This window comes from Chionomys nivalis, chromosome 3 (genome assembly GCF_950005125.1).
Source record: "Chionomys nivalis chromosome 3, mChiNiv1.1, whole genome shotgun sequence".
Classification (NCBI taxonomy): domain Eukaryota; kingdom Metazoa; phylum Chordata; class Mammalia; order Rodentia; family Cricetidae; genus Chionomys; species Chionomys nivalis.
In genome coordinates, this window is record NC_080088.1 from 57,276,202 (window position 1) to 57,302,823 (window position 26,622).

A 26,622-nucleotide genomic window follows, 5' to 3' on the forward strand; every position below is an offset into this window, starting at 1 on the left:
TCTGACATGATACTTACTATGCAAACATAATTTAAGTTCAAATTTCCAACATCGTCATAGAAAGCCTAGTGTAGCTGTGTGCACCTGTAATGCTAGCAATTCTTGTGGGTAGAGACTGGAGGATCAAGGGCTCGCTGGCTGCTGGCCCCATTCCAGGATCAGTGAGAGACCTAGCCTGAAAAGAAAAAGGCAGAGCGCAAAGAACAGGACACCTGATGTCCTCCTGTTCTCCCCACATATGCAAGGATGTGTGTAACCTGCACACATGTCTGCATACATGTGTTCAAATGTACAACCCCCCGAATTGCTTCATTATTTATTGGAAAAATCATCCATTTCTTACTGAACTGTAGTAATATGTCGCAAGTAGATGACTTGGTGTTATGTGTGTATGTGTATGCCACCATTCATTTTTATTATGAAATCTATATAATTCAGTGGGTAACAATTCTTAATTTTTGAATAGGATCTCACCATTAGCCCTGACTGTCCTGGAACTTGCTATGTAAACCACCAGGCTAGCCTTGAACTCATAGAGTTCCAATTGTCTCTTCCTACTAAGTGCTAGGATTAAAGGTGTGTTCTATCATGCTATGGGTTATACTTGCTAAAACATCTTGGATTGTGTCTGATTTGCTCAATATTATTTATATTCATTTGTTAGCACAGTGAGGAGTACATGATAGCCATTAAGTAAATATTTGTTGTTTTAATAAGAGAATTCATATAAGAAAACCCCACAGGAAGTCTGGAAAAGGTTGATGAGTAAAGAGTATTTCTGTCTGTGCATCATGTGTGTGAGTGTGATAGAGCTTGAAGGAAATATTTTTGTAGAATACTGCCAACATCTAGATAATCTCACCTCTGTTCTCTATCATAAGAATTTTCCAAATCATCTGAAAATTTATTTAGTTCTTTCTTTCTTTTTCGGTTTTTTGAGACAGGATTTTTTTGTGAAATTGCTGTCTGTCCTAGAACTCGCTCTGTGGACCAGGCTGGCCTTGAACTCACAGAGATCTGCCTGCCTCTGCCTTCAGAGTACTGTGACTAAAGGCGTGTACATCCACTGCTGGTCTACTTCTTTCATTTTAAATTGTCCTTGTGCATATGTTTACTGGAGATATTTTTGGTAGTCTGTTACACTGACACACGACAAACTTTGGCTCGTTAGGCATAGCCCTTTAGTGTCTGTAAAACATCAGTGTATTTGTAAATAAGGGATAGATATAAAAGGATCCTGTTCATTAAATTGTGTCATTTAGATGTTAAATAATAATTTTTATTATGTCTTTGGTTTTCGTAGAGATTGTCACAGAGGGAAAAAGAAAAAAGTCATCATCACCTGATTTACAGGAGGTATGTGTTAATGTGTTTATCAACTCTGAAATCACTGAGCCAATAACATTTTACTTTTTTAATATATATATTATTGTACATATTATATATGTATATTATTGAATAATGTATATATATATTATATTTATATTTTTATTATTATTATTTTGTTTTTTTCAGACAGGGTTTTTATGTGTAACAGTCCCGCATGTCCTGGAAATAGCTTTGTAGACCAAGCTGGCTTCAAACTCATAGAGATCCGCTTGCGTCTGCCTCCTGAGGTGCTGGGATTTTCCCCTAAAACACTGATTAAAGTTTAATAGTATATTTTTAATTATACTAAAAAGAGCTGAGCAGTGGTGGCCTTTAATCCCAGCACTCTGGAAGCAGAGGCTGGTGGATCTCTGTAAGTTCAAGGCCAGTCCAGTCTACAGAGTGAGTTCCAGGACAGCTAGGGCTACACAGAAAAACCCTCCTCTAAAAACCAAAAAGAGAGAAAAATTTTTTTTAATTCATTTATTCTATAAGCCAAAACTAGCAAAAACAGTTTTAATTTTTACTTTATACAATAAGTTTTTAAGATCATCTTTTAATTAATTTATTTTTCTTTAAGATTTTATTTATTTATTTATTATGTATATAGTATTCTGCCTACATGTATGCTTACAGGCCAGAAGAGGGCACTAGATCTCATTATAGATGGTTGTGAGCTACCATGTGGTTGCTGGGAATTGAACTCAGGACCTCTGGAAGAGCAATCAGTGCTCTTAACCATTGAGCAATCTTTCCAGCCCAATTTCATCTTTTAAAAAAGTGTGGTTTCCCCTGGCATTTTGTGATTTAAGTGTGATAGTAACCTGATTTACATAATGATTATTTGTTAGATAAGTTTTGTTTTCCTTTTATCTACCCTTTTTTTTTTTTTTTGGTTTTTCGAGACAGCGTTTCTGTGTGGTTTTGGAGCCTGTCCTGGAACTAGCTCTTGTAGACCAGGCTGGTCTCGAACTCACAGAGATCCTCCTGCCTCTGCCTCCCAAGTGCTGGGATTAAAAGCGTGCGCCACCACCGCCCGGCCTTATCCACCCTTTTTTATATATAACTGGAAAAATCTTTATTCTGTTTTCTTTTTCTGAGCCCACAATTTTAATGAATCCCTAAGTCCAGACAGAGCAGAGTATTTATGTCCCCTTTTTATGTCTCCCACCCCCCTTCAGCCCTCCCCCAAGGTCACCATGCTCCTGATTTACTTAGGAGATCTTGTCTTTTTCTACTTTCTACTTCCCATGTGGATTAGATCTATGTAAGTCTCTCTTAGTGTCCGCATTGTTGTCTAAGTTCTCTGGGATTGTGGTTTGTAGGCTGGCTTTCTTTGCTTTGTGTTTAAAAACCACCTATGAGTGAGTACATGTGATAATTGTCTTTCTGTGTCTGGGTTACCTCACTCAAAATAATGTTTTCTAGATTCATCCGTTTTGCTAATAATTGTCTTTATGTGTCTGGGTTACCTCACTCGAAACAATGTTTTTTAGCTCCATCCATTTTCCTAATAATTGTCTTTCTGTGTCTGGGTTACCTCACTCAAAATAATGATTCAAAGACAGTTCTGCCTATATTGGCAGTTTGTCAGTCACTTTCTTCTGTGTCCTGCAGAATGTCTTGCAGACTCTTTCATGAAGCAGGAACCCTGAAAGAGCATCTTCCGACGGCTGGGATTGCAGGCCTGCACTACCAATGCCTGGCTCAGGATTTCTTTGTAATAATCTACTTGCTCTTTCTCTTTTCTTCTTACACAGTGAGACTCCTTCTCACTGTGTAGTTTAGCCCTGGCTGGCTTGGAATGCTCTCTGTTTTCTGCCTGCCAAGTGCTAGGATTAAAGGTATTTGATACCTCATCTGGCCCTGGAAGGTCCCTTGAGCTGAGAAGTTTGAGGCTAGCCTGGGTGATATATCCATAATTGTCAATTAATTACATTGCTGTCATATTTTCTTCCCTGACTGTTTTCCCTTTTCCTCCTTTACTGTTCACCATTTTTCACAGTGTTTAGGGTTGAACCCAGAGCTTTGAAAGTATTGAGGAAGAACTCTTTCACTAAGCCACACCCTTTTCCCATAGTCTACTCTGTAGATATATGACATTTTTTACTTCCAAATATCTTTTAAGTCAGAAAATTTAAAGAAATTGGGCAGAATTTCTATGTATTATTCATTCAGTTTCTTCTGATGTTAATATCTTAAATAATGACTGTATGATTATCAAAAATAAGAAATTAGCCTTGATGTAATACTTTAACCTATAGATACATTCCAAGATTCTCCATTGTGTTTATTTGTTATGTCTCCTTAGTCTTGCTGCTTTTATAGCCATGGCACTTTAGAAAAGTACTAGATAATTTGTGTAGAATGTTCCTCAACCTGAATGAACGTGTGTGTGTGTGTATGTGTGTATGTGTGTATGTTACTGTTGATGATGTCAGCCTGATTATTTGGTTAAGGCAGTATCTCTTGCTTATTCCCCTGTATGGTTACTCATTTTATTCTTATGATTTATAGGTATCTTGGCCAAACTGCAACTTAATACATGGTGGTGTTAGATACTTGTTCAGTATTTTGGCATCTGCTAGTGGATCTTGGTTGAATTCTTTTGTTGATTTTTCTATTTCCTTTATCACCTTTTTGGCCAAGATCAAATATAGTACATATCTTCCTTATTCCTTCTTCATTTCTTACTGGGAATTTTCCTGTAAGGGAGAGCTGTCTTTCCTCAACTTATTTATATCAAATTGTTCTCAGATACTTCCTTCTGCTTATTATAATCTACTGTTGTCAAAGTTTTCCAGTTTTAGCCATAGGGTATCTTTCAGATTGGCTCCTGTGTGTGTGTGTGTGTGTGTGTGTGTGTGTATGTATGTATCCATCTGTATGCGAATGCACATGCAGAGAGAACATGTGCACACATGTATGTAGAGGATACCCTCAAGTGCCATTCCTCGGGCATTTGTTCCCACCCCTCATTTGTTGATAGGTTATCTTGTCCTAGAACTTGAGAAGTAGGCAGCGTTGGCTGTCCAGTGAACCCCAGAATCTGTGGATTTCCACCTCTCTGGTGCTAGGATTACAAGTGTGAGCCACCATGCACACACACACACACACACACACACACATAATGTATATGTATTTGTACATGTATATACACATGTATATGTTTAATGTGAATTCTTGGCATTGAATTCAAGTTCTTGTTCTTTCAAAGTAAGTAGTTTTACTGACTAATCTGTTTCCATAGCCCCCCCTCAACCCTTTGACATGGTGTTATTATTTTTTGGGGGGTGTGTGCTTTCTCTCCATCCCTCCTCTGTTCTGCTCTGCTCTGCTCTCATCTCCCTCCCCTTTCCTCAAACTCACAGAGATCTGCCTGCCTCTGTCTCTCGAGTGTTGAGATTAAAGGCGTGAGCTACCACAGCTCGGCTTTTTTTCTCAGTATTGTAAGAAATGTTTTTTGACTTTCAGGATGCTAATTTTGTTCGTTAGACTGTTGTTGTGACACACTTATGAGAGAAACAGTTTGAAGAAGGAAAGATTTAATTTTGCCTGACAGTTTCAGAGATTTTGGACACTGCTTTTAGGCTATCACAAGGCAGAAACATCGTGGAGGAAGGGCACTGTTCACTTCAAGGCAATCAGGAAGTGAAGGGAGTAACAGAAGTGGTCCAGGGCCATAATAACATGCTTCAAAGGTGTGACCCAGTGAGATAGCTCCTTAACAGGGCTTTCCTCCGCTTTCCAGACTCTTCAGATTTTGACCCCATCACTTAGTCAGCCCTCATGGTTTGATCTCTGGGAGCACCTTCACAGACACTCAGGTGTGCTTTACCATCTCAGTGCAGTGCAAGTGTCTTTCAGTCCAGTTGACCGCAAGACCATTCATCACCCTTACCTTGTGTTCTCTGCCTAAGCCTTGGAAATCAATTATATTTCCAGGGAATTCTGGCTCTTGTTATTTTTGTTTGTTTTTGAAGTTTTCGAGACAGAGTTTCTCTGTGTAACCTTGGTTGTCCTAGAACTAGATCTGTAGACGAATTCAGAGATCTGCGTCTCTCTGCCTCTCGAGTGCTGGGATTAAAGTTGTTTGTCATCACTCCCAGCCATTTTTTTAATTGAATTAAAATTAAAAGAATTACATTTAGAAATCCAGATCTAGGACGGCACTACATATTTGGCACTGGAATGATTCCAGGCATTGTCGGTAGTCAGACCAAAATACATACTCACTTGCATTAATTCCTCATCTCTCTTACTCTCGTTTCTTTCTCTCTGTACAAATACAAGAAAATGAACTCACTATTGAGATTGCAAATTCCAGTCTAATACCACTAGTCTTAGTCTGGCTTTCCTTTTTCCTTATTTTTAACATTTTGTCTATTATCAACACTTTTCTTTTTTAAAATAGTATTGATTCTTTGACAATTTTATGAAATGTTTTGATCATATTCCCCCTGGTTTATGGAGCTAGTTCTAAGACAGCCATGTCTACACAGAGAAACCCTGTCTCAAAAGACAAAATCAAACAAAACAAAATCTAGAATTCTTTTGAAAATTAACATTAAATTCTTTTTTTTAAAAATATTTATTTATTATGTATACAATGTTCTGTATGTGTGTACGCCTGCAGGCCAGAAGAGGGCACCAGACCTCATTACAGATGGTTGTGAGCCACCATGTGGTTTCTGGGAATTGAACTCAGGACCTTTGGAAGAGCAGACAGTGCTCTTAACCGCTGAGCCATCTCTCCAGCCCCATTAAATTCTTGATAGTAGTTAGTTTCTCTGATTACTTTTTCTTTTAATGTAGCTAGTGGCAATACATTACTGAAAGGGTAACACTTTTGATTAATAGTGGCACAAAACATACTTTTGAATTTCTTAGTATTTAAAATTATTTTTAAAGCAAAACTAGTTTTTTTTTTTTTTTTTTTTTTTTTAATGGCGATATTAGAAAATTCAATAAAGAAGACCACTGATGAGCCTGGAGAAGATGGCTCAGCAGTTAAGAGCGCTTCTTGCACTTGCAGAGGATGTGGGTTCAGTTTGGCATCCAGATGACAGTGCTCATCTGCCTGTAACTCCAGTTTCAAGGGATTTGAGGCCTTCTTCTGGCCTTACACAAGCTCACACATATAAACCTAATTAAAGACATAAATAAATCTTTGTTTCTAGAGCTTGCTAGCCAGATACAATAAGCACTAATATTTAATGTACATCCTTCTCTTTTGTGTGTCTGTTTCTCTCTCTCTGCTTACCTAGTTATCAATGGTAAACATTTTAAAAAATGATTTTATTTTTATTTTATGTGCATTGATGTTTTGCCTGCATGTATGTCTGTGTGAGGGCGTCAGGTCTCCTGGAACTGGAGTTACAGACAGTCTTGAGCTGCCGTGTGGGTGCTGGGAATTGAACCTCTGGAATAGCAGCAGTGTTGTTAACTACCTAGCTATCTCTCTAGCCCTCAGAAGTCTTTAAAAATCACTTTATTATTGTGTGGGCTTCCTGTATATGATGTGTGTATGAGCTTTGGCACATGAGTGACAGTAAGAACAACTTTAGAGAGTTAGTTTTCTCTGTCCACAGTGGGATCTGGGAGCGAGCTCAGGCCATCCATGTTATGCAGCAAGTGCTTGTACACTGAGCTGTCTTGCTGACCCCCAAGCATCCTTTTCTTGCCTTATGGATAACTGCAGTCTCATGTAGTCTAGGCTGGCCTCAGACTTCTATGTAGTAAAAAGATGGACTTTGAACTTTTAAGCTTCCTGTCTCATTCCTGAGTGCTGGGATTACAGGTGTGCACAATCTGGTTTATGCAGTGCAGGGGACTCCATCTAGGACTTCATCCAATAAATCAGTACTCTACTTACTGAGCTATATCCCTAAGTATAGCTAGATGCAAACATCATGATGTATATTTTCATTTATTACTTTTGTTTCAGTCTTTTCATGAAATCTTTAAAGTTCAGGAGCTTCAGGACAGCCAAATTTAAAAGAAAAATCTGGACTCCCTTTCAATGTGTGTGTTCTGAGGTGTAGAGACAGAAGGGGAAGGAAACATAGAGGGGTGTTTCCGGACAGTCTTGAGCTATTCTGAAACTATATTGCCATTTTATTTTGTTTGGTTTTTGAGACAGGTCCTAACTATATAACCCAGACTAGCTGTGATTCAAGATCCTCTTGCCTCAGCCTCCAATCCAGTTCTGGGATTACAGGGTGTGCTACTATGCCTAGCCACTGTATTGAATTTATAGATTAGCTTTGGAAGTCATAGGCCTGCTCAGGTTCAAATGGAAGGAATATGATTTTGATGTTTCAGGGTTATTGGTATCACAATATAAGATGACCATGTGGTATGGGAATATTGATAGGGCTATTCTTGGAAAATACAGTGTATATAACCTAAATAAGAGAGGATCCTTGGATTTGAACAGCCTGAAGCCTTTATCTTACTCCTGTCATTTCCTGATTGAAAATACAAAGAGCTAGGCCCGGAGGAGCTGGCCTGTAGTCCCAGCTCCCCAGGAAGCGGAGGCAGAAACATAGACAATTTAATAACTGCCTGTGCTACTGAGTGAGTTCAATTTCAACCTATATAACTTAGTAAGACCTTGCTTCAAATGAATGAATTAACAAAAGGGGTAGAGATATGGCTTAGCTAGTAATAGAGTAATTGCTTCTCCTGCATGAGGCCTTCCCTGAGTTTGATCCTTGACAGTATACAGAATTGAATCAAATGCTTTAGAGGTACTATTTTTTTTTGCAAGTGAAGAATTACAAAGAAATATTTTTTAATACAGAAAAGCAATAAATAGGAAGTTACTGGTGCTCAGGAAGGTTAGCTGTCCCTTACTGATGTAAGCTGTGATGTAAAAGTTGAGGTATACTTTTTTCAGATTTATTCTGTCCTCCTGACTTAGGCTTTCTTCTCATAGAAACACTATGGATGAAAGGATATACTTGATATTAGTGCTTTTTGAGGAGGAAGGTGTTGGTAATTGAACCTAGGGCCTTGTGTACATGCTGTACTGGTACTCTGCTACTGAACTTGGGCTCCCTTGTAAGTGATTATTGGATGCTATTTAATACTTAGTTACTTACAAATTTTAGGTATTTAAGTTTTAAACAAATGTTTTTTAACTTGTTGCATTTCATGCATTCATTTTTAAAGTTTAGCTATTATGAGCTATATATACCATCTCGTGGTAGGCAGAGACAGGAGGATTGCTACAAGTTTAAGGCCAGCCTGGTTTGCGTAGTAAGTTCCAGGCCAGCTGGGGCTACATAGAAAGACCCTTTCTCAAAAAAACAGACAAAAAAGAAGGAAAATGAATGGCCAGGATCCTCAGTTTAGGAGGATTAAACATTTTGAAGAAGACAGCTATCTAGACAAATAACTGATACAGTACGAGTAATATAAATAACTTAAAATAAATGTGCTACAAACACTAAGGACATCATTGAATAAATGGGACCTCCTGAGACTGAGAAGCTTCTGTAAAGCAAAGGACACTGTCACTAAGACAGAAAGGCAACCCACTGACTGGGAGAAGATCTTCACCAACCCCGCAACTGACAAAGGTCTGATCTCCAAAATATATAAAGGACTCAAGAAACTAGACCGTAAAAGGCTAATCAACCCAATTATAAAATGGGGCAATGAGCTGAACAGAGAATTCTCAACAGAAGAAGTTCAAATGGCCAAAAGACACTTAAGGTCATGCTCAACTTCCTTAGCGATCAGGGAAATGCAAATCAAGACAACTTTAAGATACCATCTTACACCTGTCAGAATAGCTAAAATAAAAAACACCAATGATAGCCTTTGCTGGAGAGGTTGTGGAGAAAGGGGTACACTCATCCATTGCTGGTGGGAATGCAAACTTGTGCAACCACTTTGGGAAGCAGTGTGGCGGTTTCTCAGGAAATTCGGGATCAACCTACCCCTGGTCCCAGCAATACCACTCTTGGGAATATACCCAAGAGATGCCCTATCATACAACAAAAGTATATGCTCAACTATGTTCATAGCAGCATTGTTTGTAATAGCCAGAACCTGGAAACAACCGAGATGCCCTTCAATGGAAGAATGGATGAAGAGAGTATGGAATATATACATATTAGAGTACTACTCAGCAGTAAAAAACAATGACTTCTTGAATTTTGCATACAAATGGACGGAAATTGAAAACACTATCCTGAGTGAGTTAAGTCAGACCCAAAAAGAGAAACATGGGATGTACTCACTCATATTTGGTTTCTAGCCGTAAATAAAGGACATTGAGACTATAATTCGTGATTCTAGAGAAGCTAAATAAGAAGGTGAACCCAAAGAAAAACATATAAGCATCCCCCTGAATATTAACCTTCATCAGGCGATGAAAGAAGACAGAGACAGAGACCCACATTGGAGCACCGGACTGAAGTCTCACGATCCAAAGGAGGAGCAGAAGGAGAGAGAGCACACGAAAGGAACTCAGGACCGTGAGGGGTGCACCCACACACTGAGACAATGGGGATGTTCTATCGGGAACTCACCAAGACCAGTTGGCCGGGGTCTGAAAAAGCATGGGACAAAACCGGACTCGCTGAACATAGAGGACAATGAGGACTACTGAGAACTCATGAACAATGGCAATGGGTTTTTGATCCTACTGCACGTACTGGCTTTGTGGGAGCCTAGGTAGTTTGGATGCTCACCTTACTAGACCTGGATGGAGGTGGGTGGTCCTTGGACCTCCCACAGGGCAGGGAACTCTGATTGCTCTATGGGCTGATGAGGGAGGAAGACTTGATTGGGGGAGGGGGAGGGAAATGGGAGGCGGTGGCGGGGAAGAGGCAGAAATCTTTAAGAAATAAATAAATAAATTAAAAAAAAAATAAATGTGCTAAACTCTAACATACAGAGAAGGGTGTGGCTTCAAGTAAAGATGATGCTTATGAAGATAGCTTTCAGACAAGTCCAGAGTATTTCATAAAAAGAAATACCTGGAAGAGCAACCTAGATTGAAGAAATACTATATAAAAACATCTAGAGATACCAAATAATGCAACATGTCTAAAGAAAGTTTAGCAACTCCCTAAGTTGAGTTACAGAGTTTGAAATCTATGGGTGATGTGAAACAGCCATGAATGTACAGAGTTTTACTTATAAGTGATGAATGCCTTTGTTCTATTTTGGGTATTACAGTCATGAGTACCTTTGCGTGTTCTGTAACTATAGCTTGCTTTTTAGATTAGAAGGGGAAGAGACCAGGCAAGAGAATAGTATTTAGGAAGCTAGTGTGATTCTTTTCGAGACAGGGTTTCTCTGTGTAGCCCTGGCTGTCCTGGAACTCACTATGTAGACCAGGCTGGCCTCAAACTTACAAAGATCCACCAACCTCTGTCTCCTGAGTGCTGCGATGAAAGGCATATGCCACCACCACCTGGCTAGCTAGTATGATCCTTCATTTACCTAAATTTTTGCTCATGAGAAGATATTTTTAATACAACTGGACTTAATTGCTTATAAATTAAGAATTTAATTGACATCTTTAAAACTATTAGAGTATTTATGTAGAGTAATAGACTGTATCTCTGTTAGTTGATTCAGTTCTTCTATATCTTTCAGTTAAACTAATTGTTTTCTTGTCCTGGTTTCAGATAACAAAGTTGTTAGCTGTAAAGTCAGAGGATGTTCTTGCTCAGTCACCACTGTCCAAACTCAGAGGCTCAGAATGCTGGAAGCTCCCCAAGGGGGTAAATTCACGTTTAAAATATATTGTTTTATTTGATATGTTTAAAATATTTTAGTAAATAAGTTTTTATTTTCTTATGTGTTGCTTTCGATTTTCTATGCAATTAAAGATTTATTGTCGCTTATTTCTAATATATGTTAAAATAGAACCTGGAGATTAGGATCTTTGGTCTTCAGTTTTAAGTGTACCTTATGCATGGCTGATTTATGCCCTTATAACGGTGCCAGGTATGAGTTTTATCTTGTGGAGTGGGATTTAAAGTCCATTAGAAAGTGGTTGATTGCTCCCATGATGTTCACGCCACTGTTGCGCCAGTGGACATGTCTTGACAGGCCAGTCATTGTAGCTTATATGGTTTACAGCTCTAGAAGATTTATCAAGATTCTTCCCTCTCTGCCCTGTTACCGCTGCCAGGGATTGTAGTAGAATTCAGGATTCAACTGAACGAGCAGAGTTCAGGTGATGCTGCACAAGAGTGTCTTACGAACATTCTGCGCAACTCTTATTCTAGATAACTCCAAGTTCCAAGCAGGGACAGAGAAACAGTGAACAATATAGCCTCGTTCTCATCGCTAGCGCCAGATGGGCTCAGATGCAGAAGCTTCCATGGCTGAGGGGCTGTTTGCCTGATGCCCTTGAACATGCTAAACTGATGAGGGGACAGGGGACGAAACATCTTACCTGTGGCATTCCTTTGGCAGACAGAGGCATTCCTTTGGCAAGGGGAGTAGACAAAGTTCTCTGGGAACAGAGTTCCCACAGCAAGATAGTGTAGGGAAGTCTGTCGCATAGTGGCTAAGACTGATGATTCCTGTTTCTTCCGATAGTGTGCACAGCACCGTCCAGCACTATGAAAGCTGGATAGGAAGGGATGAAGTGTCCAGGTGGTACCCGCTTGATTCTGCCATGTTCTATGATTCAGTCGTGTGGTGTCTTTAGTAATAGGTGTTACTGTGGAGTCTGGAGGATAACCATGAGCAATGGCAATGCCAGCAGTGATTTCTTACCCTCAAGGAACAGATGTATTGCAAAACTCCAAGGCTCAGGGATCATTATGGAAAAGGGGCCGAAAGCCAGAGGTGGTAAAATGACTACAGGAGACATTGGCAGAGCAGGGCAGCTGCACACGGGAGCTCACAGTGGTTATGGCAGCATGCAGAAAACCTGTGCAGGCCCAAGCCAGACCAAATGCCAGCATGATCAGAGGAGTTGGGCACACAGTCCTACCCCTAGCTGTGGAGCTATTTGGGAACTGTTAGCTGTTGGAAGAGGGAGAAAGAACATGGTAGCAAATGTTTGCTCTCTTACATAACTGCTTTTCAGTTAGACTCAGAAGCTAAACAAATGGTTGTAAGAAGAAAGTGACCCATGCTGGGTATCCCAGCCGGTATCCCAGCCACCACCTGGGCCTAGACACCAGCCATGGTTGTGAGGGTGGTCTTCTGGAAAGACCAAGGTAGGGCAGGAGAAAGCAAGGGAGGTCTACAGGGTTGCGTGCCTTTGTAGCCTCTAGAGGCCCTATCACCTGAGTACCCTTCAGGAGTCATTTTTGCCATCAAGCTAGCTGAGGCCTCTCCTTGTGTTTCTTCATAGTCCTCCCATGGTTTCAGCTAAGGACCAGGAATCACCAGTGTCTTGAGGATGGCTGCTGAGGGGATGTCCGTGGAAGCACAGTCTTGCTATGCAGGTTCAAAACACACACTCCAGGACAGCCTTGAGCACCTCTTATCATAGATGGCCAGAGGCTGCTTGTGTGCAGCTGTGTGGTGACCCGACGATTACACATGGCTTTGGTTCTCCAGGCTTGAGCATCAAACCTGAACCACCTGGGCTGGCTCTAAAGATTCCATGAAGCTCCAGTGGAGAATTTTATATCTCAGATCCCAGACCATGTTTAGAAAAGTATTACGTTACCGAGTTACAAAGCTGGTCATGGTCCAAGTTGTTTAGACAAAGGTCAGCTTCAGTGACGATATCCTTAGGTTTTCCAGGGATATCCTTTGTTTTAAAATTAGTGTCAAATTCTTTTATTTTTCAGATTGGCAATTGTGATGCCATATTCTTCTTTAATTGCTCAGTTCTCTGTGTTAGTCTCTCCTTTGAAAGAGGTGACACATAAGCATTACCTTCATGGGGAGCGTGGCAACCAAAGGCACCAGCTGTACGGGTCATATGAATAGGATGGTTCTGGTGGTCCTGAGGCATATCCAACCCTGCTTTCCTGGCTTATTCAAAGCAGCTGCTCCGTATTTGGGTAGGATTGTGAAATGTTTCTGGTTCCCTTTGGAACCACAGCTGTGGACTGAGTCACCAGAGCTGGCTGCCAGAATCATCATCCTTTCAGGACACCCTCAAATCATGGGGGCGGGCTGCCATTTTCTTATGCCCCCTTAATCATTTTAAGAGTTTAGTGGCACTTCATACATTTTTGTTGTTATTCAACTATCAAGACCATCCATCCTGCAAAATCAAACATTGTACCCATTAACTAATAGTTCCTTGGGCTGGAGAGATGACTCAGAGTTTAAAAGCACTGGCTGATTTTCTAGAGGACTCAAGTTCAATTCCCAGCACCCACACGGCAGCTCAAAACTGTCTGTAACTTCATTTCCAGAGGGTCTGACCCCCTCACACAGACAGACTTATATGCAGGCAAAACATCAGTACACAATAAAATAAGTAAATCCTAAAAATACAGTTTTTTACTGTCTCACCTCAATCTCACTCCTCTGTCTATAAATTTGGTTACAATAAGTATGTTATTTGAATGGAACTATCCAATATTTGTCTTCTTATTTCACTTAGACTAATGCCAAGACTTGCTCATATTTGTAGCATGTTTCAGAATCTCCTTCTTTTAAGAAAATGTTTGGAAACATGGTCTTACCATGTGACTAGGCTGGCCTGGTACTCGTGACCATCTTGCCTTCACTTCCTTAAATGCTGGGATTATAGGTTATGCCACCAGACTCAGAAGCTTCCTCTTTCTGTATGGCTTACTGTTTAAATGCCATGTGTTTACGTGTAAATAATATGCCTCATCTTGTTTAACCTTTCGTCTCTTGATGCACATTTGAGTTGCTTCATCTTTTGAATATTATGAACAATATTACTACAAGTGTATGTATAAAATATCTTTTAGATGAAGTGTACGTAAGTCATTAAAACTACATCTGAGATGATGCCACATGTTTTCAAAGAAGTTGCTAATGGGCTGGGGAGATGGCTCAGTGGATAAAAGCGCTCTCTGTGCATGCACGAGTACCAGAGTTCAGATCTCTGTCACCCTTGGAAGAACAGGAGTTTCTTGGCCAGAGTCGCAATTTTGGGGGGATGAGGATAGAACAGCCCTTGGAGCTTACCAGCCAGCTCAACCAAAATGCTCAGTCCCATGTTCAGTAAAAGACACTTTGTCTCAAAAAGAAGGTGGAGCACAATAGAGAAAAGTAGCTAGTTATACACGTGAACACAGGTATGTGCATGCATACTACACCATATCCCCTGTTACATGCATATATGCACACACACGTTCACAGGATAAAGTAGTTATTTTTATCATTATGCCCATTTTCAAATAAGGAAACAAAGGCCAAGAGAATAAATAACTTACGCACTTAGGTCTACACAATATATTAAACTTCTTTTAATCCTTTTATTTTTAAAACAGAGTCTCATGTATCCTAGGGTGACTTAACTCAGTGTGTAGCTGGGAGTGCCTTGACCTGATCCTCCTGCCTTCACTTCCTGAGTACTGGAGTTACAGACATATGCCACTATTTCTACCAATAAACCAAATTTTAACTTCTAGTCATAAGAAACCTAAATCCTGATAGGGTCTTGTTATTTCTCATGTGGCAGTTCACAAAGAATCACTTTTAATTTTTTCTAATTGTTATAAATGTATTTACTTCATAGACACAGCTCTTATTTAATCTGGCCTATAATAATTATGGTATATCATATAACACATTTCAAAATGAAGTACTTAAAACGTACATAGGCTAACCCATTGCGTCCAAGGCAATGTGTGCATGTTAGGCAAGAGTTTTACCTCTGAGCTACTCTCTTAACCCATTACCATTTCCTTCTAAGACAGCTGCAATTATTATTGTTATTTAAGTTTTGTAATCTCAATCTTGACTTCTGATTGTTAATATTTTAAAATGTTTTCTTATTGTCTTAGTATATTTGTATCTCAACACCTGGAAAAAGGCAGTATTTTGTAGACTGCATTTAGTTTTCTCTCTGTACTACTAAGAATGTGGCTCGGGGACTAAAGATTTGGCTCAGTAGTGAAAAGTACTAGATGCTCTTGCCCAGGGCCCGGGTTTGATTCTAAGCCCCACATAGCAGCTCACAACCATTTGTAACTCCAGTTCCAGGGTACCTGACACTGTCTCCTGGACTCTGTAGGCCCCAGGTACTCAGTGTGACTCACAGACACACATGTAGACAAAATACTCAGACACATAAGATAAAAATTAATGAGCAAAAAGGAATTGGACTGATTGTCTTAAATATCTAAGTAAAAATACAAGTACCCTTAATCACATTATTATATTTTTGTCAATTTTTTTCCTTAGTGGACAAGAAGCCTAAGAAATAAAGTCATTTGTCTAGACCACAAAACCAAAAAAGGTGTCCATGGGCATCCTGTCACTTCTAAGGCATCACCAGAAAGGTAAGATAGGTATTTATGTGTAGGATGGGTTGATACAATGCATAAACAGTGTGAACAGGAATGATTATTTGATACTTGTTGAGTCTCAGTTAACATTAAGGTAGAAGGGTTTGAACTCAATGTCCTCTAAGATTCCTTCTAAGATTTAACTTTCTGTGATTATTGATTGTCTTTGCTAATTGTTTTGTACATCTTGATAAGCATTAGCTGACAATGTAAGGATTATAAGATGATAATAATTTTTTTAAAAAAAATTTTATGTTCATTGGTGGTTTGCCTGCATGTATGTGTGAGCATGCCATATCCCCTGGAACTGGAGTTACAGACAATTGTGAGCTGCCATGTGGGTGCTAGCTTCCTACACAGATCACTAAGAAAAATGTCCTATAGACTTGCCTGTAGCCCAGCCTTAGGGAAGAATTTCTCAACTCAGGCTCCCTCTTCTTCAGTAACTCTAGCTTGAGTCAAGTTGACATAATATTAGCCAGTGTACGATGGACTTTGAAAACCTGCTATAGCAGATGTGGGTCTCAGGTACATCCTGGAATGTCAGACCTCTTGAACTCTGTGGCAGTGAACAGTAAGTAGTTAGCTCTAGAGTTTAATATGTTCTTGGCCTCAGCCTCATGATAAAATTAATCCCAGTTGATAAGATAACCCCTGGCCAGCTGCTTCTATAACTGCCTCCGTGGGTCTTCTCTGTGGTTGTTACCTTTCTCAGAAGGCCCCCATGGTAGCACAGTTTTTACATGCTAGGCTGTCTTTCAGGATGCTCTCTGGCTGCAGTCATCAAATCAGATAGTAGAAAACTGGGACTTATCTTTGTCGAAGCTCTGTCTCAACCAAAACTTGCCACTGGGTTTGAGAGTTGTGAGGGCTATGTGCTTGAGAGTAGGATTGTCTGTCTCTCAACTTTTGGAAGTAATTTCTGCTTCCCGCCCCTTGCCAGGGAGCCCAGATGACACTGTGCACCTTACTTCTCATCTGACTGTTGTCCGTCTTCCCCACGCCTTTCTGATATTTCATTTCCTTTCTGGATTTCCGAAGCTGTTCTCTTTCTGAATAGAGGCTGTTACTTCTTTTCTTTTCTTTTTTCTTTTTCGTTTTTTCAAGACAGGGTTTCATCTGTGTAACAACCCTGGCTGTCCTGGAATTTGCTCTGCCGACTAACTAGGCTGGCTCGAACTCACAGAGCTCCACCTTCCTCTGCCTCCTGAGTGCTGGGATTAAAGGTGTGCACCACCACTGCCCAGCAAGTCTCTTATTTCTTATGCTGCCCTTTCTTGGCTAAAATGAAGGTAGCTTCTAGCCCACTATCTTCGCTATATTCCCCATGTACTTCATTTTGATAGTAAGATAATTTCTTTCTTTCTTTCCTTCCTTCCTTTCTTTCTTTTCTTTTCTTTTTTTAAGACAGGGCTTCACTTTGTAGTCCAGGTTCTCCTGCCTCTCCTCCCAAATGCTGGAATTAAAGGTGTGCGTCCATGCCTGGATGTGAGTTAGTTTTTTTGGTATTTATTTTGTGTGTGGGGCAGAGGTCAGAGAGTACATGTGAAGATCAGAGAAGAACATGCATGCTGCCACAGTCTCCGTGAGTTCATATGTGATCAATCCTGCTGTGTTTAGAAGGCCTTGTTTCCTTGGTGTTCTCTATTCCCTTGGCTCTTACTTCCTTTCACAGGGTCCCCTGAGCCCCGAGATGAGGAATTGATAGATACATCCCGTTTTGAACTGAGTATTCCAAGGTCTCTCACAGTCTGCACATTGTCGAGCTGTGGGTTTCTGTATTTATTCCTACCTCCTGCGGGAGAAATCTTCTCTGATGGTGAGCAAAACACTTCTCTATGAATATAGCAGAATGCTGTTAGGAGCCATTTTATTGCTATTTTCCTTTAGCAGAACAATAGTACTTCGCTTTCGCATAGGTCCCTGGCCTATCTATCTCAGGTTCATGGCATCTGAGCACTGTTGGGGATGGATTCCACCTGTGGAGTGTGCCTTAAACCTAATCAGATACTGGTTGGTTACGTCCACAAGCTGGTTAGTGCCACTGTTGCACTAGGGCATCTTGCATGCATGCCGCCATTGTAGACTGAAGTGTTTATAGCTGGTTGGTATCTACCTTGTTTTGGTGGTGTGCAGAGTACCTTCCGGTACCACAAACACTAGTCAGTAGGGGTCAAAGCTCTAGTTGGGCACCAACTCAACTTCTCTGTGTTCAGTGAGTTTTGTAGGCATTATCTTTGGCAGTAGGGTCTTTTCTTTTTTTTTTGTGAAGAGCAGCCAGTGGCCTTGGCAATAGCCTGGATTGTTTAGGGTATCCATGGGGCTTTGACCAACAACTCAATTAGATGTGGTCCATCTGGAACTAGAGGCTTCATTTGGTGACGAGAGATGTCTAGTTGGGGTTTCATCTCCCTTTTTATTTGACAATTCCATTTAGATCACCTGCATACATGTCTATATTTTAGGAAGTTTTTACTGTATTAGGTTTCCTTATGACCCCTCAGATGGTTCTTAGTTTTAGCTGTTTCTCTTTGTATTCCCTCCCTGGCCCTCTTTTTCCCTTTCCCTGTCTGTTTGATTCTTCTATTCCATTCCTTTCCTCCTCCCAATACTTTCATATCTGTGTATTTTTTTTTTCCCTCCTGAGGTGATCCTATCCTCTCTGCTTGTTCCTTACTCTACCTAACCTCAGTGGTTACATGGATTGTAGCTTGCTTATTGAAATTAACAGCTAACATCCACATATAAGTGAATATATATCATAATGTCTTTCTGGGTGCAGGTTACTTCACTCAGGATGATTTTTTTTTTAGCTCCATCCATCTATTTACCTGAGAATTTTATTTTTTAACAGTTGAGTAATATTATATTAGGTTAATATACCACTTTTTAATTTTTTTAACAGTTGAGTAATATTATATTATGTTAATATACCACTTTTTTTTTTATCCATTCAGTCATTGATGGATGTATAAATTGTGTGGTAATTTTAAAGAAAATGGCCCGAGAAGGTGTGGCTTTTTTAAAGTAGGTATGGCCTTGTTGGAAGAAATGTATCATTATGGTGGTGAGCTTTGAAATCTTCTATACTGAAGCTACACCCAGTGTGACAGTTGCTTCTGCTGCCTGCAGACCAAGATGTAGATCTCTCAGCTCCTTTTCCAGCACCATGTCTGCCTGCATGCTGCCATGTCCTACCATATCCTGTCATGATAATGGACTCAATCTCTGAAACTGTAAGCCACCCACAATTAAAATTTTTTCTTTATAAGTGTTACCATGGTCATGGTATCTCTTTACAGTAATAAAAACCCTAACTAAGACAGAAGTTGGTACCAGGGACTGGGGTATTTCTGTGATAGGCCATGTATTGTTGGAGGAATTTGGACCTTGGGGGTTTGGGTTATGAAAGCAGTGGAATACGTTAAGCACTGCTTAATGGGCCATACTAGTGGGAGCATGGAAGAGAGTGGAGAGTGATTTGAACAGTGGGGGCCTGGCTCAGGATGTTTCAGAGATTTTAGTATGTTGCCTAGAGATTGTTCTTGTAACATTTTGGTGAAGGAAAACATTTAATTGTGGGTGGCTTACAGTTCAGAAGTTTAGTCCATTATCATCGTGGTGGGACATGGTGACATGCAGGCAGACATGGTGCTGGAGAAAGAGCTAAGAGTTCTACATCTTGATCCACAGGCAACAGGAATTGAACTGTGTGTCACACTGAGCATAGCTTGAGCAAAGGAGACCTCAAAGCCCATCCCCATAGTGACACACTTCCTTCAACAAGGCCACACCTACTCTAACAAAGTCCATCTCCTAATAGTGCCACTTCTTATGATCTTATTGGTGTTCAATTACATTCAGACTACTACAGGATGATTGTAATTCTAGGTGTTGATATCTGGTCTTGTCTTTTTAGGGTTTTCCAAAATTCCTTGGTTTCTATTGCCCTCTCTGGATCTTTGGAGCTTGTGGTGGTTGTGGGCTGCCTGGTAGGGAGAGCTTCTGAGTTTCAAACAGATGTAGTCACTGGAGGGCCTGGGTGGAATTTGTCTCAAGGTATTGAGAGTGGACGGGAAGGAATGGGAATGGGTTAGAAGTGTGGAAGCATTGAGAGGGTCCACAGGAGGAAGGCCGGTTGAGTCTGTAAGGAGGATCTGTAGAGTCCGGATGGAATGCAGGAAGAAAGGGAAGATCCTCCCCCAACACAGCTGGTCTGCTACAGGGCTCTAGATGAGACTTGGGAATTGGAATGTGAGTGAAAATTTCTACCTGATTCCATGTGTTATCCAGGGAGAGTGTGTCTGGAGTGTTGCTGAGTGAGACCCTTTTGATTGTTTTTGAGACAAGTTTCCTTCTCCTTCCTTCCTTCCTTCCTTCCTTCCTTCCTTCCTTCCTTCCTTCCTTCCTTCCTTCCTTCCTTCCTTCCTCCCTCCCTCCCTCCCTCCCTCCCTCCCTCCCTCCCTCCCTCCCTCTCTCTCTCTCTCTCTCTCTTTCTTTGTAGATTTATTTATTATGTATACAGTGTTCTGCCTACTAATGTCCCTGCAGGTCAGAAGATGGCACCAGATCTCATTACAGGTGGTTGTGAGCCACCATGTCATTGCTAAGAAATGAACTCAGGTTCTCTGGAATAGCAGCCACTGAGTCATCTCTCCAACTCTGAGAGACAAAGTTTACTTATGTCATTGTTTAATGTTTGGTTTTTTTTTTCCTATATAGCTTTTCTGATCATTTCCTGACTTGTTTGGTTTCTTTTTTTGTTTGTTTGTTTTGTTTAATTAGATAATATAATCCCTTTCTTATTTCTGCTTGAGTGTATTTTTGTTTTACTTAGGGTTACTGTGTGGATTATATTTACCATTCTAAATTGATAATATTTAAATTGAATTTGATATTTTAATTTTGTAACTTAAAAACTTTGTTTTTTACATCTCTGTCCCCACCTGTTTCACTTTTGCTATTACAAAATTCCATCCTCATGGAACTGGAGATGTGGCTCATTAGTAAGAGCACTGGTGCTCTTGCAGAGGACCCAGGTTGGGTTCCTAGAACTTGTATTAGGCAATTTACTACCACTTGTAATTCCAACCCCAGGGAATCTGATGCCCTCTTTTGGCTTCCATGGGTATCCCATCTGTACATGTATGTGTACACACACAGACACACACACATCACATCTTCAGTTTTTTTTTTCTTTCTCTTCTCTCTCATTTTTTACATCTTCAGTTTAAATTCTTCCACAGTTCCCAAGTTCAGTTCCCAGCACCCACATGGAAACTCACAACTGTCTGTAACTCCTGTTTCAGGGCATCCAATACCCACACACTGACATACATGTGGGCAAAATACCAATGCACATAAAATACAGATTAAAAAAAAAAAACCCTTACCTCCTTCATACAGTCCACCATATACTAATTACACAGTCTTATTCTGGTCATACATGGTTCCTTTCACTCTAGACATTTGGATAAGTAATGTAATTTCTGTCATCAGAGAGGTGTTATCCAGAACTGATGGAAACAGATGAGACCCACAGCCAAACATTAGTTGGAGTTTGGGGAATCCTGCAGAAGAGTGAGGAGAAAGGATCGTGGGAGCCAGAGGGGTCAAAGACACAACAAGAAAACTCAGAGAATCAGTTAACCTGGGTTCATAGGGGCTCACAGACACTGAACTGACAACCAGGGAGTCTCCATGGGACTCACCTAGGCACTCTGCATATATGTTACAGTTGTGTAGCTTGGCCCTCTTGTGGGATCCCTAACAGCGGGAACAGGGACTGGCTCCGACTCTTTTACTGGCTTTTGGGACCCTGTTCCTCATTGTGGGTCACCCTGCCCAGCCTTAATACATAGGGAGGTGTTTAGTTTTGTTGCAACTTGATATGTTGATACTTACGGAAGACCTGCCCTTTCTTAAGTAGAAATGAAGGAGGAGTGGATTGGGGCATGGGAACAGAAGGCAGAATGGGGGGAGAGGAACTGGGAGGAGAGGGAGGAGAAACTGCAGCTGGGAGCTAAAACAAATTAATAAATTTTGTTTTTTATTTACTTGAACAGGCAATACTCATACCAGAACATTTATGTTTCCTTAAACTTTTTTTTTTCAGCTTCTGCCCATTTTCTTTGTTAGAATGCCTTGCATTCTTTAACACTTTAACTTAAAGGTTATTCACAATTTAGGGCAGGAAAGGTTTATTTTCAGCTCCTGCTTTCAGAGTTTAGTTCATCTTGGTGGGACAGGAATGAGGGATCAGCTACATGGTAGCTGCCAGGTTTGTTCACAAAGCTGCTGAACCAAGAAGCAAAGAGCAGGGATTGAAAGCAGGACCAGACTGTAACCTTTAAAACCACCTCCTAGTGACCCATGTGTACTGCCAGGCTCTACAGCCTTGCAGAACATCTGTAGGTGTTGGGACACATGAGCTTGTGTGGGATATTAATGTCCAGACTTGTAACAGGCATCGTCATAACAAAACCCTTCTTTACTTGGTTCATAGGAAATGACAGTATCACTTCTCCTTCCTATTTCTTCTCAGTTAGTTTAAATGATGGTTTGAACAAGAGCCATTTTGTTTGCTGATATGTCTTTAAATCCTACTAGCATAGTTATTTTGTTAAATGTTCCATAAATATTGGTTGAACATACTGATTTAAAGAGATATCAACTCATTTCTGTTTTCTCTATACCTTGATTTGTTTTTCTTAGTTAACATGTTTCCATGGAAGTTCTTCCTTTTAGGTTGTCTGGTGCTCTGTCTGTCCCCAAATAGTTGCTAAGAACATTTTTAAAATGCATTTGGAAATTTCCTGTATTATTATGAAAATATGTGAGCATTTTGTTTTCTGTTTTTTAATATTATTGTATTTGTTAAATAATGAAAAGATGTCTAAAAGTGCCTCCTATGGCATCAAATAGACTTCTGATTTAACACTTGTGATTAACATTTCAGCTATTCCTCATTTGACATTGTTTGAAGCCTGCGTGGTAGCCTGTTTATGCCCCTGCAAAAACTATTCTGTGATATGAGGACTGAACATAGTTTTTAGATATTGTCAGCAACATATAAAATGAATAAATGCACAAATATGATGAAGCAAAAATTGGAAATTGCTCGCATTTATCAGGCTGTCTGTTGATGTTATTTGTTGAAAACATTAGGTCCCTGTACTCACAGATAAGCACTAGGGAAACCAGGAAGATTAAACACACAGGCTTGTCTCTTCAAAGGAAAGACATGTTTACCTGCTTTCCACCCAGAAAGCTGGGAATGGGTGTACTTTATAACCTAGTGATTTTTTGCTCTCTGTAGGGCCATGCTTCACCTAAATCCCCTAGGCCATCATGTTTGCCACAGTCATTCTCCGTAGACCCTTAGCCAGTTTTTTTTGTTTGTTTATTTTTGTTTTTCTAGACAGGGTTTCTCTGTTTATCTTTAGCTGTACTGGAACTCACTTTGCAGACCAGGGTGGTCTCAAACTCACAGAGATTCCCCTGCCTCTGCCTCACAATTGCTGGGATTAAAGGTGTGCACCACCACCACTGGGCTTCATAGACCCTTGATCTTGAGCATTGTTTCTGAGTCAACAGAAACCATCTTTGCGGAAGAGCCTGCATGTGCTTTGTAAAGAGTGTCACTGTAAGCTTGTCTTAATAGGATTTGGTTAATTATCAGCAGGAGACTTCTTTGCCCCCAAATTGTTCTGTGCTTAAATATGGCTAAAATAAACTGCTTGAAGTCAGAATCTAAAATTTGAACCAACACTGGATAAGTTGCATTGAACCTGATTTCCTTCTTGCTGTAAGAAGATCATTCTCTGCCAGTCCTAGTGTTTCCAGAGATCCCCACAGTCTTTATCATTAAATACAAATGTTTTATTTATCTATGTTAGAGATGAAGTAAAATAAGAGTATCACTTCTTTTTAGTTTTAATGTATTTTCTAAATTGCTGCATGCTACAGCAAAAACACACGTAATTCAGAAAGTGGTTGCCTTTGTGATGAGATCTGCAGATGCACATCCACCTTCCACTACTGTGGAAAAGCATAGGTGAGTGGCTAGGAATCCAAAGCTGTACAGATCTGTGAAGATGATTATAGGTGTCTGATCCAATTCTGAAGAAAATCCCAATGTTAGTGAAGTAGGCTTTACTTTATGTCAGTGAGAATGGCTAGACATTTGTTTTTTACTTATAATGTTTATAAGTATTTAAATTTTGTAAAGTACTGAAATTCAGAATTCTAGGAGATACTTGTTACAGTTTGTAATAAATTCATGTATTATACAACATTTAGAACCATATGTATTATTTATGTATATAACAGGCATCTCAGAGTTATGTTGACGAATGTTCTATGGACGGACTTAGGACGAAAATTCAGAAAGACCCTACCTAGAAATGATGCTAATTTATGTGATACCAGCAAGGTGCAATCAGAGTCATTGCCTTCGACATCTGTTGACAGCGTAGAGACATGTCAGAAATTAGACCCTCTTCACCAAAGCCTTAATTTATCTGAAAGGTATGTTACTTGGTATTGATTTTTGTTCAATTTACTCCATGTGAAATAGTATAAATCCAGTATTCTTGAAAACAAGGTTGTTGGAAATGGTGTTGAAGACTGATGCTTACGAGTACGCTCTACTCTAGAACAAGCCTTGGTTTTCCACCCCGATTTTCAGTTAAATGATGGTTCTGTACTACTAAAGGGCTTGACAAGGTATTCACAAAGGTTTCTTATTCCATTTAACTTACCTGCTTTATGATTACTGAATGTATTATAGGAATTTATTATATAAAAGATAACATGTATGCATATTTGAATATATGTGCATATTCATGTTTTTTGCATATATTTCTTTATTTTTTACCTTTTACTTTATATAAATTTTTAAAAGTTTAATTAAAAAATTTTTAAAAACAATCTTTTCTCACTTTACATTCCAGTTTCAGTTCCTACTCTCTCCACTCCTTCCACTTCCCCCACCTTCCCCCGCCCTCCTCCCCATCCACTCCTCAGAGAGGGGAGTCAACAAAGTCTGGCACATCACTTTGAGGCAGGTCTTACCTTTTACTTTAAAAACCTTTTTTTAAAAGTTCACATGTATACTGTGTTTGCATCTTTTCTCCACTCTTTTTATACCCTCCAAACACATTCAGGTTCTACCTACTCCCTCTCAAATTTAGGCCTTCTTTTTCTAAGATTATTATCACATACATACATACATATATATTTATTTATGGATACATATATAAATACAACTTGCCAAGTTCTTTTTGTGTACTCATATGGATATTTTTTAGGGGTGACCACTTTGTGGATCCTGAGGAAGATTAATTCTCCCTCTGTTGGCAGTCATTAATTGCCTGTAGCTCTTCATCTAGGGGTGGGGACCCTGTTCAGGTTTAGTTTAGGCAGTCATATTTTTGAGATTGCACTAGTGCAGCTTCCCTTGTTGTATACAGAAGATGCTATCTTGCAGCAGAAGTTCTGATCCTCTGGCTCTTATAGCCTTTCTGCTTCTTCAGTGTGATGTTCCTTGAGCCTTAGGTATAGGGGTTGTGTTGTACATATATGAGGTGTGGCTGTACTTGGTGATGTTCCTTGAGCCTTAGGTATAGGGGTTGTGTTGTACATGTATGAGGTGTGGCTGTGTACTTGGTGCTCAGTTGTTTTCTGCATTTTGATCAGTTTTAACTTTTTTTTTTAAATATTTATTTATTTATTATGTATACAATATTCTGTCTGTGTGTATTTCTACAGGCCAGAAGAGGGCACCAGACCCCTCTACAGATGGTTGTGAGCCACCATGTGGTTGCTGGGAATTGAACTCAGGACCTTTGGAAGAGCAGGCAATGCTCTTAACCACTGAGCCATCTCTCCAGCCCCCAGTTTTAACTTTTTGTAATGGTCTGTGTCTGCTGCAAAAAGAAGCTTCTCTGATGAGGAATAAGAACTACACTCATCTATAAGGCCATAAAGATAAGGATTAAGGAGGCAGTTAGAGATTATACTGGTCTGGGGAAAGAGTCAGTAGTAGATTCTCTCCTCTAGTTCTATGACTTAACTAGCCTAGTTGCCTAGGTTTGCAGTAGCAGACATGGATTCCCTCTTATTAAAAAAGAGTCCAATTTGGGGGCTGTAATTTACTCCCAAGATAAAATCCACTGTTGGATCCTTGGGGAAACCTTGCAGTGCTGGTCACTGTTGTGGTTCACAGGCTTCACTGCTGGGTAAGACTATTGCTTCTCCCCCTGGACAGATCGCACAGCACTTGAGATGCTGTGAGACTAGTCTTCAGGGAGACGGCTTCCGCGTCAGACCCTGGCGTCTTCGGCAATAGGGTCTTACCTTCAAGTTCTGGAAGACAACCAGCAATGGCAATAGCCTATATTGTTTTGAAATCTCTTAGACTCTCTTGGCCAACAGTTTGAAGAGAGTTTCCCATGCCAGGACTGGGTATTTTGTTAGTTAGCCTATGGCTCTTGGGGGGAACGTTATCACCTCAAGTGGTATAACTTTCTTTAGTTACTATCATCTATCTATCTATCTATCTATCTATCTATCTATCTATCTATCTATCTATCTACCTACTTACTTTTCTATCTGAATATTCTTTCTATATATACTTACATATACAAATTTTGACTAACCATCAAACAATATGTTTCTCTGTGGCTTTTCCAAACATCCATAGTATTGTCTACTTCCCTTACCTTTTCTGTATTGCTGTCCCTTCCACTGTGGTAGTTCCAGTTCCCCCCATTTTCCCCATTTCCCTTTCCGTAGCATAGCACCTGTGCTCTGCTACTTC

At 40.0% G+C, this 26,622-nt stretch overlaps 1 protein-coding gene across 5 annotated transcripts in view; it reads left to right on the forward strand.

Annotated features, from left to right (window-relative positions):
- Nucleotides 1-26,622, forward strand: part of Senp7 (SUMO specific peptidase 7) — a 127,781-nt gene that overhangs the window by 33,912 nt on the left and 67,247 nt on the right. For 3 of the 5 annotated variants that reach the window (XM_057764391.1, XM_057764390.1, XM_057764392.1), the window contains 4 exons: nucleotides 1,304-1,356; nucleotides 11,019-11,114; nucleotides 15,697-15,794; nucleotides 24,132-24,329. In XM_057764391.1, coding sequence (XP_057620374.1) covers nucleotides 1,304-1,356; nucleotides 11,019-11,114; nucleotides 15,697-15,794; nucleotides 24,132-24,329 — 445 coding nt within the window. The remainder of the gene's footprint in view (nucleotides 1-1,303; nucleotides 1,357-11,018; nucleotides 11,115-15,696; nucleotides 15,795-24,131; nucleotides 24,330-26,622) is intronic. The other 2 variants (XM_057764393.1, XM_057764394.1) reach the window with 1 other exon arrangement.